The sequence below is a fragment of the Gymnodraco acuticeps genome, unplaced genomic scaffold, assembly GCF_902827175.1.
Source record: "Gymnodraco acuticeps unplaced genomic scaffold, fGymAcu1.1, whole genome shotgun sequence".
Classification (NCBI taxonomy): Eukaryota; Metazoa; Chordata; class Actinopteri; order Perciformes; family Bathydraconidae; genus Gymnodraco; species Gymnodraco acuticeps.
The window spans coordinates 4,413,536-4,436,467 of record NW_022991180.1 but is presented as its reverse complement, the minus strand read 5'-3'; the positions used below and the strand labels follow the sequence as shown (position 1 = coordinate 4,436,467).

Genomic DNA, 22,932 nt, shown 5'->3' with positions numbered 1-22,932 from the left:
CCGGGGGCCTAATCGCCAAACACCATTACATTCTCCTGTTGTACTATCATGGCAATCATTTCATTCATATGACGTGTAAACAATAAATATGTAATTCTTACATCACGTCTCTCCGGTTTGAACTACTGTTGAACAACTTATCTTCTCAGATGATAAATCTAGTAATGATTTCTCGTCCCGCCTCTCATATTTACTGGAATAAATGCATAAATACCTACTTAATATAACTTTAAACCTGACCAAAGAACAAGACTAATAACAAAACAAACCATCACATACTGACAAAACTAAAAAAAGAGTGACATGTAAACATTAAGAGTAGTGTCAACACATGTATTTTATCAATATAGCCATTTGCAAATGAGAACATCTGTCACACATTTTTGAAGATACAACGTAATAAATGTTGACATTGTAAAAGCAATATATTTTCCTTTTTAAACTTTTATTCCTACTCGTAAATATTAGAAAATTATGAATAGAAACATAATTTTAAGTGTGAAATAATATGGAAATAGGCGTATTAGGATTACTGGATGGTGACAGGAAAGACACTTTTGAGGCCCAAATACTAAAAGCAGTTACACAAGGCCATCATTTTGTATTCCCAACATCAAAGTTGAACTTGTATTTATTTGATTTTCTTTTCATCAACCTGTAGCGCATGTTAGCAGTGATGAGGGAAAAAAATATAAGCAATGCAATCCAGTAGCTAGCTAACGTCTTTTATATCAAAACATGCACATTCAAAACTGTCTCCGAAGTTCTTAATTTTATTCCCAAGTTAATTATATTATATAACTTTGATTTTAACAAAAATGTAAATATTACACACTAACAGACTTCCTTATTTGAGATGCATCCTTCACCAAGTAGCAGAAATGATATAAATATTTATTAACATTCTTTCTTTACAACTTAGATTTAAGACTCTTGCAATATTCTGACCCAACATATACAATGACTTTCCAAAGCAGTGCATATCACCAGGATCAGGCATTTTCTATAAAAACATTTAATATACAATGCAGTCCCTTTTATTCACATTGACTACGGCAGAACCAATGACGTTTTTTTTAGGTTTCCAACAACAACTACCGCACATCCGACAGATTCCTGATGATACATGTTTGTGCTCTGTGGCTTTAAAGTCTGAATTTAGATTTTTTTTGTACACAAATATCCCCATAATGTCAGTTCTTGTCACACGTTCTTCGTGGCCTTCTCATCACAAACTGTAACCACACTTTGACTCTAGTCTAGACTGTGACAAATATTGTTTTTCCTTCATTAGTGTTGAGGAACAGCAGCATGTTATTGGGTTTCAGTTATTATGGAGTGAACATTTTACTGCTCAGCGAGCTCTCGGGCCTCTTTCACCAGGTCCATCAGAGTGGTGAACATGGAGATGTCACTTGGCTGAAAACCCATCTTCTCGATCTGAGAAGAGAAAACAATCAGAAACATTTCAGATGAGTTTTTAACAGAACTTGGTGCAATTTCTAATTTCAATAACATTTGTTTAAAGTATACGTTTGTTACCAGATAAATGTGAATTGTTTTTATCATGATTATTATGTCTCTCCACCCGCAGCCTACCTGTTCCCCCAGGTATTCCACATCCAGTGCCAGTTGTAGTCGGATCTTGCTGTCGTCTGTGGGTCCACCGTTGGCTCCTGCTGTGGAGGTCATGCTTGCACCCTTTCTGGCTTGCTTTAAGCGCTTCAGACTCTCCTCCATCTTCCTCACTGAGCTCAGAACCTCAGAGATGGTCTCATAGTACCTGAACACAAGACGTAGGGAAATGAAAGCGGGTATATGTGTTGGTTGCAGCTGGAAAGTCTTATTAAAAAGGCAAGCAAAACAACTCTCAAGAAAGAAAGAAATCATCCTTCATTTATATAACATGTAATAGCTCGTTCTGTAGAAAATATCGGCACAGGCCCTTTCAAAGCTGGTAATGTAATAATATCTGGGTGTGTATTTATGTTTGCAGGTGTGTGTCTTACCTCTGTGTGCAGTCAGACAGTGCCACTCGCAGCCACTCTTTTGCTGTAGATTGGTGGACCAGCCCTGTTGAGTCAGTCAGTAACTGAACTAACGGCCGCAAGGCGTTGTCCATGTAGGCGGATGCACGCACCGGCACATCCTAGACAACACGTAAATTAATAAATATTACAATTTGTATTGACTGCTGAATTTAAAGTATTTTTTTCATGTTGCAGTTATCAAGATGGGTTTTGAGTCATATCCATCGCTTTCTATCTCAACAGCTAGAGATTTATATTTTTCTCGGTAAACTTTTGTTTCAGGCTACAATGATTGTACAATGTGACTGTAGAGCCTTGCAGTTGTCAGATGACATTGATGGAAAATATGAATAAAGATTCAGCATTCACAGATCCTTCAAGGACTTAGATGAGGTTCAGTGGCAAGGCAAGTTTATTTATATAGCACCTTTCAACACAAGGCAATTCAAAGTGTAAATAAAACCTTATTTGTTATGTTCTCCTCTGAGCTACTGATTCCCAAATGGTGTGGATTTTGTCACAGAGAATGTTGATTAGGTTAAAAATTCCTTTTTATAGGGTCAAAAGGAAAATAAAATAAGTATATGCCACAGTTCCAAGTCCATTAGCCTTTGAAGCTGAACTGTTGATCCCAATCCAAAAAGTTTCTCCATGAGGGGATGTTACATGAGGAAATCTATGAGAAACATGTTGGTGTGCGTTTTTGCAGCTTCACTGACCTTATTAGTCCTGCGGTACAGTCTTGGGACCTCAGAGGCACTCTTCAGGAAGCGGCAACTGCGTTCAGTCAGATGCTGGGTCATCTTGATATTTAAAGTGGGAATGCTACTGGACAGGCAAGTCTTGGAATCCATTAAGGCGTCTGACAGAAAGGAGAAGTGCAAACATGGTCCGAGTTACCCTGGTGCTAAAGCCAAGAGCCAAGGAGTGATTCAATGAGTGACTGACATGTTGTGTTTGGAGATGTCATGATCTAAAGCCTAAAGGGGACTGAATGGATACACTTTTAAATGTCAGTGAACACCAGCATTTTTTTAATAAATAAGAACAGCAGATAAAATGCAATCATTTGATGTACGCGAAAGCAAATATTCAAATCAATTTTTTTTTACTTATAGGCTTAATTAGTATGATGTGTTCTGTAAGATTATGAAAACCTCTGTTGGACTGAAATCTTGTTTTAATTTTGAAAAACTAAGGCCTGCCTTTAAATATTAGTGTCATGAAATCCTCCTCCATTCTCATGTACTGACAAAACATTGTAAGATCAAGCCAACACTGCAACGTTATTAAAGAAGCCAAAAGGAAGCTTACCTTCCACCACAGCAAAGTTTTTGAATCCAATCGCTTCTAACCGTATTCTGACCGTCTCTGACAACTCTGGTATCTGAGAGAAAACCAAGCAAGCTGTCAGTGTGGAAGCAATTAAGTAAATTAAGAAAAAAAAGGATTACGCGAGTTATCTGAAGAACAATTTTGAAAGATGTAAAGAACACGTGTAATGTATGTATTTAGTTTGTGTGTGTACCTGTTCCTGCAGCTTCTGGATGTCAGCTGCTATGTAGACCAGCTGTTTGGTGGACAGAGAGGCAGGACTCCCGCTCTCACTCCCCCCCGACGTCCGGCTGGAGGTGGAGGAGGCGGAGCTGGGCAGAGGCCTGGTCGGCTCTTTAGGTAACTCAGGCGTTGGAGTCTTAGTCAACACCTGGGCACACACCGATCAAGATGAGCAACAAGAGAAAGCGACAGCAACATTTCTATTCATTTGCATATTGCTCTTTTTTAAGGTTACCTCGTCAAGAAACTTGGCATATCGTGCGTAGAGCTGCAGCGTGAGCTTCCAGAAGCGATGTGCCAGAGGGGACAGGTAGACTTTGTCTGACCAACATCTCATCAGACACGACCACAACACCTCCGACACCTGCAGGTGGAAGGCACTGCCAGCTGCTGATGAACACACACAGATAAGTGACTGCAGGGAGAGTATCAGCTACACACGGGCATTCATGACAGAGAATTATTCCTACCTGGTGCAGCCTCAAGTCCATCACTGATGGCGTTCTCCAGACTTCCAGCAATTTCCTTGTACCTGGAAAACCGTGAGACAAAACAATCAATGTGCTATCGGCTTATTTCATTTATCAGCTCTGACGTGCAAGTGTTCATGACTTGTAACAACACTGTTAGAAGAAATTGACTTTCCGGAAAAGCTGAACAGTGCAGGTTTGTGTTGTGAAAGAGGCCTAATCTTTACAGTGAGAGTGTGAGTGTGCAGGGGCGGTGGACACAGTGGACATTTCTCTACTTTTTCATACGAATCAATAGCCGTTCAGTCAAGGTCCAGTGTCATGTTTATGGGAAATGTTTTTATAATAAGCTGACACATCTAGAGTTTACATTTAGCTTCTTTTCATCATTCTTTAGGAAACTCAAACCCATAAGATATTTTTTCACATTTCTATCACAATAGGCATTCATTATCGTCTGCCAACTTGTGTTTTTCCACAAAAAATGCTGGCAGGCTGCAATTTTACAGCTTGTCTCTTGGGTTCTTCAAAAAGCATGCTGCGCAGAAAATACACCCGCCCTCCCAACGTCCGACTACTTTCGTTTAACTTGAAGGGTTTACATTAAGATCAAAACACACATATTATCCACTGCCTGCTAGTAAAAAGAATATAAGCTAAGGTTGTGATTATGTTTGAGTTTCTTTCTCAAATCAAAAATCTTTTTATTTAGTTTTCGACAATCAATAAGCAATGTTTGTCATATAGTAATGGTAAACATCATATATGAGTTTCTTTCTAAACCAAAATAGCTTGAAGAAATAGTTTTATATAACAAAATGCTATAGATATTGATTGTCAGATACAAATAGTGACATGTAATGGTCAGACACTGATCTAATATCACATATGAACATCTGACTAGCACTTCTAAAAAAGAATATGGGCAGCCAAAAAGAAGAAATACATTGATTTTCTTTTATAACTTTTACAAGAAAGGACATAACGGTATTTCCGATATTAGCAACCTATTCCCTACAATTAGTATTTGTAAAGCTCTTAACAAATCCGAACAGCTTTCAATTTCAAAGGATGTATAGAAATGTGAAGTCCAATATGATGTTAGGTGAAGCATATAAATGTGCTCTTAAAGGAGATATAACTGGCTATAGCAGGGGTCGGCAACCCCTGGCACGCGTCCAGTGGCACACTAGGAATAAGTGGAATAAGTCTGCAAAATATTATTAAATTGTATTTTCTGATCCTGAACGAGACCGCCGCCAGAGCGCGTCTCCCCGTGACCTGCAGAAGGAAGCCATGCACACAACGCAGCCCCGCTCTCTTTATCTCCAGTTGACTTTCTGCCGCTTTCCTCCGTGGTGCAGTGCTGATCGTTTCACCACGGAGGAAAACACTTCACAAATTGCAGTACCCATAAGGAGCTGTACAAATGCCGCAGTTTTTGCGTGGCTGTGTCTTTAGTTGAAAGCCCAGTGGCGATCTGCTCATCTCTCATCGAAATAATATGCTACAAAGGGGCGGACTGGCCATCTGTGTGTTGAACTTTCCTGTCGGCTCCCAGACCGTAGTCGAGGAGGGCAGAAGCAACAAGCTTCAGCTTCAATAACCCACTTTAGCTTAAATGACTGGAGAGAGGCGAGCTCTTCTTGGGAGGCCGTTGCGATTTTTTTTTTAAATGGCACTTCATATCAAAAAGGTTGCCGACCCCTGGGCTATAGTGTACTCTGTGTGACCTATAGGCTGTAGTATGTATAGATCATATTAATAATGCACCTTAGTTGAAAGTAGACAGGCAGGTTCCATTTGTTCTGGAAGGTGGTGTATGAGGGGTGAACTCTCAGTCTCTTCACACTGGCCTGTGAGCTGCACTGACGCTCAAACCTCCGCACAAACTCCATACTCTCGCTGTAACGCTAGAAAATAAAAGGACAACAGAAAACACACATAGGTGACGCTGCTCAACACTGAATCATGCCACACAGAAGTGAATGTTTGTGCACACAAATCATGTCCCTGTGTCTGTACCTCAAAGAATATTTCGGGGTTTCCAGGGTTGAAGAGGTAGGACAATCTCTCCTCTATCCCTTTGATCATCTCAGGCCACACAGAGTTCACCAGGAAATCATAACCTGGCACTACGACAGATTTGTCACTGAGGAGAGAGGGAACATCAGCACATTATAAAGTATGAAATATCATCTACTTTCTACACTACGGTTTCATTTTATGCGCAGAATGTAGGATTAGTATTTGTTTAAACATATTAAGTCAATTACGTATTGTAATTATATAAATATAAGAATACAGAATAAAAATGAACCAAAACGTCAAAGTAATCTATTCTAAAGTAATATCTAATACTGACTGAAGCATCATAAAGACTGCTATGGTGCTACAAATAGAAATGTGAGCTGAATACACTGAATGCAACAGTTCCACACATGAAAGCAGATGATTTGCTTTTCTAATAAGAGCAAGAGGATTTCAAAGCACAACCAACATTTTGAGGACAATAAAGCCGCTGGGTCTTTGTGGTGATCCCAGACAGGTGCCCTTTGGATCCTTTGCTTACTCCCCTTGTACGTTTCCCCACTGTGGGACAAATAAAGGCTTTCTGATTTGAAAGAGGAATATGGTCTCAACATTTTGGGAAAAAAACAACCGTTGGCATTTTAATAAAAAATTACCATGTAAAAAAAAAGGTATCTTAATGTTGCACACATATGGATGAAGATGGAATAAACCACAAAGAGTTGCTTGATCTATGCATGCTTTGAATTAATTTGCCTCCATGATAACAGCAATACCTGGATCTGGCTCCTCCAGTCACCTCTCTGAGCAGTCTGCAGTGATGAGGAACAAACTCCAACAGTCTGGAGTACATCAACTGGAGACCATTCGGACTGGACTTCACCACCTCTTCCACTATTACCTAAAATAAGGAAAAGAGAGGAGAGGATATTCTGTTAAACATATCTGTTATTTTAAAGTACAAACTCCCTTGGCTCTACAGTATATTGAAACATGTGTTGTATGTTTACCTGGTCCATGTATGGCTTGACCAACACCTGTCCCACCAGGGCCTCAGCATCTCGAGTCTTGTCTATGGTGGCGTACGTCCTCAGGCAGTGACACACCATGTCCAGGTTGGATGTTTGCAGACCCTCGATCAGCACGCCCTCCAGAGACTGCTGCAGCATGGAGGTGATCCCTGCGATACGCTAACAGAGGACACAGACAAGAATATATTCCATCAAACATCTGTATAAAAGTGAAAACTAGGATCAAATATTTGGGAAATATCGTCTGCCCTTAAACAGAAAGACTGCACCTTTTTTTTTAGCTGTTTGATGTTAACACTTACAGGTCTGACTTTGTCCAGTAGGGGCATGCCTTTGCTCTGTACAGCGTGGAACTGCAGCTGGTTGAATTCTGTAGCAATCCTCTCCAGGACCTGGCCTGCCAACAAGGGACTGTACAGAGGCAAAGAGAAAAAGTTAAGACACAATGGCTTAGTGCTACATTCCTGCAGCAAATAGCTAATACTATTTGAACCTCTGGCACATGGCTATGTGATATAGAGATGCATACATTGAAACTCTTATAACGTGTTTAATAACCTGCCCACATTCAAATCGGTTATCGGTTAAGTGGTTCTCAAATGGGGGTACGCGGACCCCTAGGGGTACGTTGGAGTACTGCAGGGGGTACGTGAGATTTATTTTATGTTAATGAAAAAAATATAAATATACCAATATTAGGAAAAGTACCGAAGTTTGAGCAGTGTGGGTTTTATATTAATAGACTATATTAATAACTGCAGTTGTCTCCCTGTCAGAATGACAAAGATCCTCAGTGAAGCACAAGCCCATGTTTCTCACTAAATTGTAAGTACAACTCATTAAACAGATCAGTTCAATGCAACTAATGTCATCTTAGTGTTATTGCATGATGTTAAAATTGGTTTGCCATGAATTTAGTGATGGATAGTAAACATTTGAAATGTAGCATTTAAGTGTTTCTCAGTTACAATGTTGTTGTTTTAATAAATCAGACACTGATGGTGCAGCGCTGTACTGTACCTCTTTATTTTTTCAAAAGGGGTACATTATTGAAAAAAAGTTTGAGAATCACTGATCTAAGTGATACCAGTGGTTTTGAGCATAGATGAGTGTCCAACCTGCTGATTTCCAGGGAGCCAGATTCCTTGGAGTTCTGCGAGTTGAGGATCTTCTCAATTTTCTCCACCGAGCGCACCACCTGAATCAGCCTCAATACACACACCTGATGGATGGGATATTGCCAGGTTATGAAAATATTTAAACTCTTTAAAACAGGATTATAATCCATGTTGCACTAAAAATAATTTGTTGAGGCAACACTGGGTTTACAGTTTGGTAAATCATCCTAAAGTATATTTAATGATGAACTCTAAATATGATCAGATGAAGATGTCAGACAGGAAGAGGACGAGCCAAACCTTCTTTTTCTGCAGATCTTCCTGTTTGGTTAGCTGGTTGTCTATAGCCTGGATCACCTCACTCACACAGGACCGCAGACTCTGAAACAGACATCAGGAAGAAACATTCATGAACACTGTAACAGGGATTTATCAAGGTTTCAGTTAACTTCACACAAAAACATACCATAACCTCCTCTCGTAACTGTCCCAACGGCACAGAAAGCTGATTGAGGGCTTTGTCCATCCCCACCTGAGTCAAGGGAAGCAGAGGTCTAAGATTAGGGTCTGTCTACTATCACGTTATCAGATTTACTTAAAAAACAAAAAACTGCATGGTATGCTTCCTTTTTGACCACCATTATAAGACCCCATATTTTGAGGCTGATACTGATATTGATAGATAAGAAAACAAACAAAATAACAATCAAGATTGTTCTTTTAAGATAATTTAAGCATACTTATTTTCAGTTTAAAACAATACACCACTTAAAATATAGATTTACAAGAAAAGCAAACTAAGAAATACATTCTTTGAATGTGTAGGTTAGGCTCCAGAAAAAAACCATCTGAACAAAAATCATGACAGTTTATATTTAAGGTAAAGCTTGTCACTTGGACATCATATAGATAATATGTTTTGATAGACGCCTAACTGAATTGCCTTTTTTGTTTACTGTTGATTACAAGCTGCTGATTGCAAGGTCTAAAATGTACAACCAAATTCATTACTGACCAGGTTGGTGGAGAGGTTAACAAAGTCGGCGTAGTCCTTATTGATGAGCTCCACCATGGCTGTTTTCAGCAGCTTGTAGTAGAGCTCCAGGTCCTCCCTCATCTCCTCCATCTGGACCTGCTTCCGACACTCCGCCACAAACTGGTCCACGTCAAAGTCATCCTGCGAGAGTAACACCAGACAGAGCAGTCGTGTACAGGTTAATACAAGGTTTATATAAAAGCAGCCAGTCATGCATGGAACAACCAGCATTACTAATGGAGAGAAAGTCGACTTTAGCTACAGAATGACGGACCAAAAATACAAATGTAGGCACCTGATACTGAATGAACACATTTGTATTCATGAAACACGTCATTTGCTGTGATAGCTCATGTTCTGTAAGGGTAACGTTTGACATGTCCGACATTAACAACATTAGCTAGGATCGTGAATGTGTACCAAACATGTACAAACATTATTAGGTATTATGTATTCATAAATAAATAATACATGTGTAAGGAAGATAAGCAGCATCCAGTATGAACATTCAACTAGCTAATGATAGCTAGTTTAACAACATAAGCTTTATATAGCGTGTTAACAAACGTCCCGTTTTTTCTTACCTTCATAAAAACATCCTTATCGAAGCACAGCGAATCTGGTCCCTTTGGTAGATTCATATTTGATTATAAAATACAGCTACAGCATAAAGTGTAAATGTAAGAAGCCTCCAGCTATCTGCTAGAAACAAGCTTCCGCAAACATGGCAAGTGCACCAACGAAGAAGAGTCTGGAGGACCACTGACGCCATAGCGACCTCTGGAGGCCAGATGGGGTACACTGAGGCGAGGCGAGGTTCATGCTTATTAACCTGTTCTCACCATAAAAAAGTTAACAAAATATTAAATAAATACAATACAAGTAACTCCATTAAATGGATAATGAGTTCAATGCTGGCTTATCTGCTTTCTATTTTTTAGAAAGCAGGCTATACGTTGACGCCATGGTTGACCCGCTATCATTTGGACTGATTTTACTGTATTTTACATCATTAAATCAAAGTCAACACATGACCAGTATGCAATCTACCAGAGGTTATGCCATGTAGTCTGACTCTAAACAGTTAACACGTTTAATTAACGAACAATATTTTTTTAATGAAATAAACATGTCATACAGAAAGACAAAATAAGAAATAAATGAATAAATCATTAGGTTACTAAACATGTTTTTTTAATATGTATGGCCAGTATTACATGATGGAAAATATTAGCTATTTCATACATATTGTCATGCATTTGATGTATTATTGGCTCACCATTAATAATCATAATTGTTCCACATCTTATCTCCATCATCACCATCCTCCTGTAATTTGTTATGAGAAAATGCATCTTATTGGACGACAGTGCAGGGCTGAGGAATCAGGTGATGCAGCGGCAGCCACTACTCTCTCTATTTGCTGTATTTGTAGGGAAATCACTGGTCTCTCAACCCGGATGCTGTGCCACTACTATCGATAATGTTGCCCAGTGCGCAGCGCTTTAGGCAGAGCAAGGAGGCGGAAATATTTCAGTACCCTTGAAGCGAACAGCGCTCCCGGGATCCGCACGCTTTCTGAACACCGGGCTCCTCATCCAAGCCCGGCGAGCAGGCAGGACTATATTCATACCGGGGTTAGGGGACGGTGCAGCGGTCACGGTAAAGCTCTTGCAACATCGTGACAGTTGCACGCTGCTGTAGTGGAAGGGTGAGAGAAAGGGAGGAAGAGAGAGAGAGAAGGGGAGCATCAATACAGAGAGAGATGGCGGAGTGCGGGCGGAAGGCGCTGTCTCTCCTGGAAGCGGCCCGCTCCCGGTACGAGAGCCTGCAGATATCCGATGATGTGTTCGGGGAGTCCGGGGATGACAGCAGCGACAATCCCTTCTACAGCACCTCCGGGGACTCCGACTCCGGGGACTATATTGCCGAGGTGGGTGAGGAGGACCAGCAGCAGCCGCAACACCACCACCACCACCACCAGAAACGGGGCGATAAGGAGGGCAGTGGACACCGTGGGGGGTCCGGAGGGGGCGGCGGTCCCCCGGGCGCCCTGTCCCGTAGTCAGGCGGAGGAGGAAGGCTGGACGGAGACTCTGCAGGATGTCACGGTGCCGCCTTTCAAAGAGACATATGGTGAGACATGATGCATGACAACACGAATAGGGTAATGTGCAGATGAATTGTGTGTGTGTGATGGAGAGACAGTCCTTGTTCATGTTTGTCAGGTCAGACAGGACATTTCTGTGGCCATTGTGCCAAAACAGCACACAAAAGGCTATTGCTTTGGAACAACTGGACGCTTGTTTCATTTTCGGTGTGTGCGTGCATCCTAGTGAGTGACAGTAAGAGAAGCATGACTCTGCATCGTTAATTGATGTATCAGGTTAATAACTAACGCTTAGCCTTTGATACCTCGCCCCTTGGTGCTGTGGTTCACATGCTGTCCTGTGTGAGGGCGTGTTCATGTTTCTGGGCAGGGAGACATGCTGTTTAGTTCAGAGAATCAGCATGATGTCTCTCCTGGTTGTACACATATACAGTATGAACACACATTGCATAATGAATAGTGTACTGAATGCCTATGTATGCAGAATCAGATGCACAAATTGTGGCATCAAGTTAGTTAACAGAACTCATAACTATATTAACATTAGTCACAAGGCACTCCAAGTTTGGTTGCACACTTTTTGCTTTGTCTGTGTGTCTCTCTTTTTGTCTCATTCTGTCTTTGTGATAAGCATTCTGTTTAAACCCCAATGCTAGCCAACATGTATCAAACTGACTGTCTCTTTCTCAGAACAGTTTTTATCCATTTATCTATCACTTACATTATACAATATGTATCAGGGAATGGAGGGTGTGGGTGTATAGTGCAGTGCCTTCTGTCAGGCTTTGCTTGGATTTGCCCCCTCTAAACACTTCTGCCTCATGTGAAGCATTAGCAATGGGTGTAAAGGCCGTCCAATATCCACTGTGACATGTTGCACTGTGGCACCATTGGAGGTGAATCAGCATATGGCTGTAGCAGATATGGACCAAGCTCCATTTTAGCTCATAGAAACACACATTGCAGCATTCATGTAAAATGTATAAAAGCACATATTTGACTGTAGTTAAAATGGTGAGGAAACCACAGAAAATCATGCAAACTGCATTGGTTGTATGCAAACATTTGTTTTTGCAAGCTGTTTTAATGCAAAAGGAAAATATATGCAGGCTCGGGCTTAACATTACAAATAAAAGACCTGATATGATCAAGACATCAGATAAAAGTTGTAAACTATTGTGTTTACTGTTGTTATGTCTCCCAAATTGAGGTGGTGTTATTGGCCTGTCCCGGATAGCAGGATTACCGGACAGGACACCAAACAAAACCCAGAACAGCTCTGTTTTCAGCCAGCCTGCAGCTGACTTCAGTAATCCTGCTTTGCGAGACAGGGCAGATATAGAGTGGTTTATATTTCAATACCAAAAGTTTGGGCACCAAAAAGGGTAATTGGGTGAGGCTTTAGGATTTCCTGTACTGACTCATCCAGCTCTATCCTGCTTTGTTGACCTATGCTTGTGAAGCAGCAGGTGTGTCCGTCTGCTTTGTACAGCCTGGTCTGTTTTTTAAGGACACAGTTTGTGTCTGTTTGCACAAGGCCTGTGTGGGTGTGGTCTCGCCATCTTGCATCAGGGTGGAGATGATAAAGAGCTGCCCCCCTGGATAGAAGCAGGACAGCAAAGGAGCATAATCTCACTTCAGACCTCAAGTGATCAAGAGCTTACTCTGATTTTATCGGCTGTAGCAGTAACGTCAGATTGCATCTTGAGCATCGGCATATCAACATAAAAATGCTTCTCTGATTTTAATGGCACGTGATGGTAAACTGCTTAAGCTATGAGGTTTTCCCCTAAGGTGGATTCAGTGACATGTTTATCACATGTCTGGATTTCTCTGTCTAGCTATCGGCGCACCCTTTTCTCACCTACCTGTCTGCCTCCCTGTCCATTTCTCTGTCTGTCTCTTTGTCTCACTGTCTGGCTGAGACAGTGCTGACACAGTCCCAGTGCTAATGTGACAGCTCCCCTCCTTAAACACTGTGCACCCCGTACATAAATCATCAGCAACCGTCAGAAAGCATCCAGTCAACTTCTTACGAACTGGAAGTGGATTTGGGTTGTTTAGATAGTAAAGCAGCTCCTCCTTGGTTTTTAACCAGCAGCGATGTCTATAAGCCGGCTGAGTTTTTTTTCGCTTGCATAAAAATGTGGTTCGCCCAAGGTCAGATTTATAGGTGAGGTGTTTTGTTCATCTCAGCGAGAGACTGTTGCCCCTGAGAGGTTGAGGCAAAGGCCAAAGCCAAGGATTATGAAGCATACTTCCACATCTCAGATTATATAACAATTTATCCTGATGTTCGAGGGAATTAAAGATCTATTTATTCATTCACTTTGCTGGGCATGTCTAATAGATGACTGGTACTCTCCATATGTAAGTTTCTCTGCATGGCTGCATATTTCCGTCTGTGTGTCCTGTTTGCCTGTTGCCTTGTACCATGGCAGAGTCATTTTGAAAAAATATGTACACAGACAAACACAGTGAAGGTTGCATGTATAAAAATAGAAGTCTTGTCAGGTATATTTACTGGCTGTTTGACAAGAAGGCTCTGACTCTACAACAGAATCACAATCAGAAACAGCTTTATTGCCAGGTAGGTTCGTACATACTAGGAATTTGACTTAATGTCATGGTGCATACATACAATATAAAAAACAAGAAATCTAATATAAAACAAACAATCTTTTACACCGTAATAAAATACAGTTAAATAGCAATACAAATTAAATAAAGCAGTGATTTACATGGGAATAGAATGCTATGAATGAATTTTAGAATATAAACTATGAAATGTGAAATAAGAATATGTGCAGACAGGAGTATGAACATTGAGTGCGTTAATGTAATGCATATAGTCTATGATGTGGCAGAGGTAAAGTGTCAGTGGGGGGGGGGGGGGGGGGGGGCCTTGTTTAAGAGGCCGGTAGCGGAGGGGAAGAAACACACACTTATCCAAATATTCACAAAACAAAAAACATGCTGAATGTTTATAATAATAAATGCCCATAGATGGAATGAAAACACTAAATGAGGTAATATCACTTATTTTCATAGGGGTGTGTTGACTTACAGTTGAATTGTATTGTATTAAACACAAATTAAAGAAATGACAAAAGGTAAAGAAAATAAAGGGGAAACTAAATCACAATCAGATGCTCATGTTTGCATTGTCAAATTCACATATAACTGACAATTTTATACCGTACAGTATGTTACTGGATACATCATAATAAGTGCTAACAACAAGAGCCATCTGGACATCTTTTTAAGGCTTTTGAAAAAATAAACAATCATCTATTTAATTTCAGGATTTTGTTGAGTTATGTCATCCCAAATTCTGACTCTTAAATCCTCATAGTAGTGTACGATAGAACATTGACTGAAATGATCACATTGCATTGCTACTTTTTTCTGATGCACAGCAACAGAATACAGATATTTTTACAATCCAAATATAACATACATTTTATTGACATAAAAATATTACTATTTTTATTTGCTTGCATTTCAGTATGGCCATAGCTGGGATTCGTCTGAGAAAATAATTAGAAATGGCTTTCAAATCCATGTGGTCTTTCTGTAATTTCCGCTAGCTTAAAACATGTTTCGTCTACAGGAAGGGTTTATCTACTAAACACATTAATCTCTCATTCTCAAATCCATGGCTATAAAAGCTCTACCAGGCAGACGTGTGTCCCTTAGCAAATATAAATACTACAACAGCTGATCATCATGAGGGATTACTTGGGTTTATAGGTGCAACGTAGCGAGTTGTGTAATGTGGGAAATTGATATGTCGAACCTTTCTATCTACAGAGACATTAGCTAATATTAGTAGTCTGAAAGAAGGAATATGTAAGTGTTTGATTCCGTTTAATCAGCATGATGTAGGTTAGATCAGCTGGTAGATCTACAGAGGAACAGATTAAAACAGTCCATTATCGTAAAAAATAATGAGTTCTTCCTCAGTTTGTATTTTTGTGGTGAGTCACTGTGCATCGTATGGCCTTACATCTGAATGTCTGATGTTTTTGATGGAGGAGTGGCTTGCTTAGGGGAAGTCATGCTTGATTTTTCATTCAGCTTTCAAGTCTAATGGAAGGCAAATGAGAGGATTTCAGCTCGTGGCACACCACTCCTGCTGTCTCTGCCTCGGCATAGCATCAGTTCTGTGGGTGTGCTTTGCTTGTTTCCTCTTCTTGTCCTCCTCCACATGTTGTTTAAACAATTAAGGTTTAAACCCTGCACACATTATCTTTAACTCAACATTAGAAGTCTGAAGCTATCGTGATTGTGGTTGTAACCGCTCAGGAAAGGAGAGACGATGGATTGAGAAACCTTGTTCTACGCTGTTCAGGGATAATGAGATCGTGCTGTTCAATTTACCCTGAAGTTGTTCTGCTCGGCATCCAAATTTCCTCTCACGGATCTAACAACCTTAGAGAAAATCTCTAATTCATTACAAGAGCAAACACATCAAGCCAGTTGTTGCATTGTGTATTGATTGTGTAGCTTCAATGCAACACCTAAAAGCTAGCAGATAAATTGCTTTTAAATGGGAGGTAAACGCCACCTTCCCCTCGGTAAACTAGTGAATTAGAATATGAAAGTACCATGCTGCCATTTATTTTATTATTAATCAATTCTTCTCAGCTATCTATTTTATGAATGCAGTCATAACGTATAGCTTAATGCCTATAATAATTATAACACATATTTTATTTTAACTTTTTCACCAGTTAGAAAAGTTGCTTTCAAATATTTCAATTGTTAACCCATTACTTTATGCAAGTAACTGTTTAAAGCTATAAGATACATTAATTCATTATTTGATTATCCATCAATTTAATTGAACCTTTCACTAAATATTCATTAGCTCAACCTTACAATGTACCCCTTAATTTAAGATCACCAGTTTCCCTGTGTATTACTTGAATGTCTGCTATGTTAGATGCATTCATCTTTTGGTTAAAAGATAAGCTGTTTAAACAAACCTTTATCGTCAGCTGATGCTTTACTGACAGTATGACTTCAGATCTCTTTCATTCATGGCACCCTCCTGACCCGACTAACGGATCAGAGCATGATTTTGACTCACTGTGTGACATAACAATAAAGCAGCGAGACACTGAAACCTTCGACAAGCGTAGAAACGCCACGCTGAGACACAGATCACAGTGTGGCGGCTGTCATGTTGTGTAAATGATCTAACCGCTGCCCTGGGCGCGTGACATTCAAACCAAATACTTCTGTGGCTGATTCATCAGAAAGCACAGCGATTCTTTATGAAAGTTGTATTTTAAGACTATTTATACGATGTAAGTCTACCTTATTAATGGATGTTTCCTCCGTATTCTTTTCTAATGAAGTGACATTGTCAAGAAACAGTTTGTATGCTTCCCTCACAGCATATACAGTGACAGCTCATCAAAATCTAATTTTGTGTGTCAAAAAATAAACCTTTTATTGAGTCAGTCTCTAAGGCATTTTGCCAAAGGTTGAAAACTAGGATTAAGTGACAGTTGTGTCTGTGAGTAAGCCCATATGGGACTCTCTCTCTATCAATCTGTCTGTTTTCATATCATCATTTTCCCCCCTTGCTGTCCTGATTCAGGCCCTGCTCAGAAGATGACGTCCAGCGCCACAGCCCTGGACTTCTTCCAGCTCTTCGTCCCAGATAACTGCATCCAGAACATGGTCACCCAGACCAACATGTATGCCAAGAAGTTCCAGGAGCGCTTTGGCTCAGACGAGGGCTGGCGTCCCGTCACAACCCAGGAGATGAAGGCTTTCCTGGGCTTCGTCACCTCCACCAGTGTGCAGCGCTGCGAGTCCGTGCTCAGCATCTGGAGCTCGGGCTTCTTCAGCAACCAGAGCATCGCCTTGAAGATGAGCCAGGCGCGCTTTGAGAAGATCCTCAAGTATTTCCACATTGTGGCTTTCCGGCCGTCACAGGGGAGCAACCAGGGCCTGTACAAGATCCAGCCCTTCCTGGACTCGCTGCAGCAGTCCTTCAGCTGCACCTTCAGACCCTCACAGACACAGGTGTGTGCTCTCTCCCTCAGGACTGCTTCTCTCTAAGCATTGCATATACGCTGGACAGCTAGGTGCTATTTTGTGCATATATTTACATATATTTTTCCTCGTACTGATTCTCCGTTCAATACCTTTTTTTACATTTTATTAGTGAACACCCAAAGGTCAAACTGATTTAACAGCACCGTTGACATTAAGCTTTATACCTTTCCTTTTTAATTTCTCATGAAGTATTCCAAGAAATATGAGGAAACATCCAGAGGTCATCTTCAGCAGACAAAATGTTCAGACACATTTTTAAGTCTAAATATTAGCCACACATTGTCAGATCACTGTTTTCTTGTTAGCAGCACATGTTTTACCCCTCAGGTATATATATATACATGTACATGCACTGAATTGTAATATAGTAGCTTAGGAGTTCCCTAATTTGCTTGTGAAATAAAAAGGAAATGTGCTCCCCATGTAGAGCAACCAGGTAGCTCCTGCAAAGAGGCGCAGTTTGAAACCCTGAACAAAGCCTGTGTATAAGTGTAGGCAGTCCTTTTTTACTTTAGGTCTCACTGTTTTCAGTTGCACTGTTTGTATCAGTCACATTAATGCAACTGGGCCACTGGAGCGCCAGCCTTGCTACTCTATTTTGGGTGGGCTGGACTTTTTTTCAGTTCCTACTTTTCTTTCTCCTGGATGAAAAGCAGCACTACAGTTTTGAAAAGAGCAGCAAACAAACAAACTGATTGAAGTGTTATCTCATCAATCAAATCCATATCCTTTCCACAAAGAGAGACACAAGCAATCATCAGCCTTGTTAACTTCAACCTGAAGAAAACAAGCTTACATGTGTGTAATTAAAAGATTGTGTTGTGGCAGTTCACAGAAGGAAAGGCATGCATAGCATATTATTTCCTCCTAAATTAGTCATTATAATCGTACTTAGCAGTGACTCATGTGGTTGGTTGTCATAACAATCAGGACACAGTGTTGAGAGCTTTCTCTTTCGGCTTATTCTTCCATGAAGATAACAAATACAAATCACCTGACATCTTCGGAATTTGGTTAGGACGAGGGCACCCGGGTTGGCTATTTGTACATTCAATTGGATCTTATGCCACCCCTGCCCCTGCTGGTAAAATGTAATGAATTGCTGGGAAGGAGTTGATTAATTGCCTTTCTGCTGGATAAGTGCTATAACATCATCTTCATTATGAAAGATGATGCCGGTACTGTGATGCATTCGGAAATACAGGCTCTTAGCAACTCAGCAAAGGCCATCCTCGTATCACATCCACATCTCATTTAACAATGAATATTTTTGTTAACACAACTTGATGTTAACAATAATGAGTTTATTTCAATTTGAGGTAATTAAGGGGTTTCACTTTAACGCTTTCTATCGATTTGGGTCTAAAAACAACTCAATTGAAAGGAATCAGGGCAGACTGTTTGTCAGAGAGCGTGTGTGTAAGCAGTTAGGGGGTGCATGTGTATCTAAGCCAGTTTGTGTTATCCGTTGGGTTTCTGTGCCAGGGGCAGAAAGAGGGCCCAGATAGTGAAAATGGCAGAATAAAACTCTTGCTTCCCAGACGATTGAAAAGTGATCTGCTCATGTAATGACTGACACAGAAGGAATGGAAGAAGATAATGTGATGATTTGTGTTTGATCTGCTGTCTGTGTTCTTAATGAATCAATTCATCTTCACAAAATAGTGTAAAATGGACACTACAATTTCCAAAATTGTCACATCTATTACCAACTGTCCAAAACCAACCAATATTTAGGTTGATTTTATAGAATAAAACAAACAAATATTTACAATTCAGAAGCTGGAACAATAGATTTGGGTGCATTTTAACTAAATAACAAAGACCATTTAGATTATTACCATTTTAGCTGTACAATTCTGTTGATCAACTTCAGAATTGTATCGACAAATCAATTCAGCTCCATTCTTTAAAAATGACAAGAACTATGCAGGATATTTATCTACATGTGAGTTAGTGTGACCTGGATTTATCTGCCACAAAGCATTATTCAACATTGTGTGCGTGTGTGAATATGAGTGATCGACATTGGTGCTGAATATTAGCATGCTATGTCAGATTATTTTCACATCGATGGAAAAGGGATGCTTTTCTGCATCAGTCTGGCAGTTTTGCTGAGATAATCTGTTGACACTGCTTTGTATTGATTTGCAAGTGTAAAATCTTTGTTGTAGATATCCACTGCTAGACAGCTAGTGATCGGATAGATCAATATCCCTCCTTTCTGCGTCCAATAAAGGATCAGTGAACCTGTGCAAATGATTTACCAGCAGCATTAATGTGCAAATGTAACCACATTGTTTTCATCGGTTAGGATTCGGTGTAGAGGAATATCTGGGAGAAACGAGTGCAGTACAGGAGGAGATAATTCTTAATAGGCCATTATGGTTTGGGTGATGTCATCCATCAAGTGGCTAGATAGCCTCGTTAATTTTTCCATTGTAAAAATCCATTACTCCATATTTGAATTGGAAATGAGTTGTCGCTTTGTCCTGGCGCAGGAGACAGCTGTTGGTCACTGCTCGCTTTAGCTTTAGTCAAATCCTGTCGGTGTGGGAGGAGGAAGACACTGGAGGAAGGGAGAGCCGAGAGACATTTGAAATGCAAATATATGTTTGTGTGTGTCTTTGGGAAATATTTGGCCAGGATTTATGTTTACCGCGCTAGTGTAATCATCCAAGATATTGTTTGGTTTTGTGGGAGTGTTCTGGTAATGCCCTGTTGGATTTGTGAATGTGTCTAATACTTTAATCCCCGTTGAAAAATGTCTCCTCATTATTTGGTCTGACCCATCCCAATTTATCAAGAGACAGGGAGCAGACCAAGGACATAATTCATCAAGAGGAAGACAGCGCAGTTCACCCTACTTTTAAAATGTACTTTGGCACTTCTACCAACATCATTATCGATTGTATTGATGACTACAACAGCAAATATATGCAGTAACTTCAGGAACAACAAACCAAATGACAAATACTATTTTAGTTTTCAGTTTCTAAGGGAAGTATCTTTTTATTATTTGAGAAGTAAAAAAGGAAGTGATTTAGGAAAAGTCTTTAATTATGTTCTCTTCATTGCAATTACTGCTTGTTTTAAAGGTAGATGATGAACATGTATATAGTTAAATGTTAATATCTCCGTTGTATTTGTATGTGTTTATGTGTCATTTTATTTGTATCTGATTCCACTTGCACCATGTTTAGCAGACAGAACAACCACTCTTTGCTTCTTTGAGAGTCTTTTTCCCCGAAGCCATGTCTTGTCTATTTAGATTTATTTTTCAATTTGTTTGAAGCTAGAATACTCAAGAGCAGACCTTAAAAATACTGTCTTCACTTTATTTTGTTCATAAGTAGTAATGGAAATAAAGATGTAGTCAGACAAACGGAAAAGAACACTGGAGCGGATTAAATATGCAAAAGTTAAAGACAAAGCAACGAATAAAGCAATAAAAACAAATGAAAGCCATTCTTCTAAAGGGATCTTGCAGACAGTTCTGTTCAGTTTTGTCCGCGTTTTGCTGCCAAGAACATTCTTTTTTCTCTCACAGTATTGCACCCAAACACATAAAAGACTTGTGAAGAGTTTTGATTGGCTGCCTTCTCTCTCTCTCTAACACTCGCTGTTATGTTACATCATGCACAACCTCGCTATTATGCCTCACACAAAACACGTTTTATCCATCTCAAGGCCAGCTATTTCACATCGTGTACTTTACTTCTGACATGGTTATATAAAAATCAGGAGAAACACATGTAACATTGCCTCTGTGTGTTTCCAGGTACTTCATGAGCCGTTGATAGACGAGGATCCGGTGTTCATCACCACCTGTACGGAACGAGAGCTGAGGAAGAGGAAGAAGAGGAAGTTCAGCCTCTGGGTTCGACAGTGTACCTCCACCGGATTCATCTGTCAGGTAGCAGCAAACACTATTCATTCAGTGTACTCAGCCTTCACAAAACTGAAAAGTTTAAGTTCTGATTTGAGTGTAATAAGATCGAAGTGGGAGAAGTTTGTGTGTTTGTTTTGATGGTATTTTAAAGTGGTGCTTTCAAAACTCATGGTAGAAATCTTTTACATCAGAAATGTAAGAAAAAGTCTGAAGTCAAAAAGGCTTTTTGGAAAACACCTTTGATCATAACCAAAATTCAAATCGTATTCCCAGGTTGTCTCTGTTCATCATTTTTCATTCAGCCAATTATTTGCCTTCACTAGAAATAATTAAATAACTTTTCAGAATTTCAATGAGAACATTTGCAAGCTTCACAAGCATGAAAGGCAAGGTTTGATTTTTTTTAAATGATCAAACTCTGCTAGAAGTGAGAAATGCCTTCTGGGCAAAAGTATTGGTTGTCAGATTTTTCTCTTGGTGTTTTAGATTTGAGTAGCTTCTGGCTCAGGATTACATCTGTGTTATATCTCAGGCAGGGCTGCTCTGCTCACTAACAACCTTGTCCTTACCGCAACCTGCCAGTCCTGCGCCGCTCACTTATGTAACACACACATTAACTGAGGCCAGAGACACAGGAGGACTGACAGACCTGACCATTACAGAGGAAGAAAACACAACAATTTCCTAATTGGCGACAAATGATGGAGACAGCCTGCTAACTAAGCCTGAGCTTGTGAAACACGATGCATGGCCAGACTGCATGTGATAGCATACATTTTTCCGCAAATGCAGGTTGTTAAAGGGACTTTTCTCAATACACAAGCATCCACACACATAAGTTTGCACCGCTAAGAGGATGTTCACTTACACAACACATTTTCCTCCAGTGGTTTCTAGCTATAAAAGCAAGACTTTTTAAATTTGAAATACATTTCAAGTTTATATGAATCTATGATGAGGCCTTGGCAGTCTAAGTTGGTCACATCATGCGGTTCTCTTATCAAGTTGAAGATTTTTAGAAAATAAATCCTATATTTCTGTGTTAATCTCTTGGTACAGGATATTTGTCTCCCTAAAAGTGTTTAAAACATTTGAATTTCTCATCTTGTGTCAAGGTTATTGATGCCTGGTTTGAATTAAAGATTCACATTTTAATTAAGTGTCACAGAATGAGGACTTTGAAATGTGTCTCCCATCGTAAGCATTAGTGGCGCAATGGGAACAGATTTTTGAATCTTTCAGTGAGCACTAAACAGTAATCCATTCATTTGTATGATACTTGTATGAGATCAAGAGAATAATTTATCCTTTCTTGTTCAGGTTTGAGAATGACCTGCCCAATGACAAACTTTACTCTGCATTTAGAGGAATCTGGCAGGAAACATCAATACAATAATACATCATCGTAAAACTGCAGAGGATTATAAATAGAAAAACCAGGCACCAGACGACGCTGCAGGAGAAGTCCTTCTTTAGTCTGGATGTGGTCCAGAACCACATTAGTGTAGAGGGGACCAAACAAGAGCAGAATTTAAATGTTTCCTTTTACATTTTGTATTATCATTCCTTTATATCAAATAAAA

The 22,932-nt window shown here is 39.9% G+C and overlaps 2 protein-coding genes across 3 annotated transcripts in view; one reads left to right on the top strand and one right to left on the bottom strand.

Annotated features, from left to right (window-relative positions):
- Positions 1-319: 319 nt before the first annotated feature.
- LOC117560828 (conserved oligomeric Golgi complex subunit 2-like) lies at positions 320-10,714 on the bottom strand. Of its 2 annotated transcripts, none has more exons than XM_034237899.1 (18): positions 9,858-10,714; positions 9,253-9,414; positions 8,704-8,769; positions 8,538-8,618; positions 8,238-8,341; positions 7,422-7,530; positions 7,099-7,278; positions 6,865-6,989; positions 6,083-6,209; positions 5,831-5,970; positions 4,058-4,119; positions 3,823-3,974; positions 3,559-3,735; positions 3,345-3,417; positions 2,750-2,892; positions 2,010-2,149; positions 1,600-1,783; positions 320-1,440 (listed from the first exon to the last, which is right to left on the bottom strand). In XM_034237899.1, exons 1-18 carry the CDS (start codon positions 9,912-9,914, stop codon positions 1,348-1,350), a joined length of 2,175 nt encoding a protein of 724 aa, XP_034093790.1. In that variant the 5' UTR covers positions 9,915-10,714; the 3' UTR covers positions 320-1,347. The 2 variants fall into 2 exon arrangements, with proteins under 2 accessions (XP_034093790.1, XP_034093789.1); XM_034237898.1 differs by having other exon boundaries at positions 598-1,440; positions 3,823-3,977.
- A 43-nt stretch (positions 10,715-10,757) lies between these two features.
- Positions 10,758-22,932, top strand: part of LOC117560829 (piggyBac transposable element-derived protein 5-like) — a 35,050-nt gene continuing 22,875 nt past the window's right edge. The window contains exons 1-3 of the mRNA XM_034237900.1: positions 10,758-11,408; positions 16,994-17,424; positions 21,239-21,373. Of these exons, the coding sequence (XP_034093791.1) occupies positions 11,039-11,408; positions 16,994-17,424; positions 21,239-21,373 (936 nt within the window). The 5' untranslated portion in view covers positions 10,758-11,038. The remainder of the gene's footprint in view (positions 11,409-16,993; positions 17,425-21,238; positions 21,374-22,932) is intronic.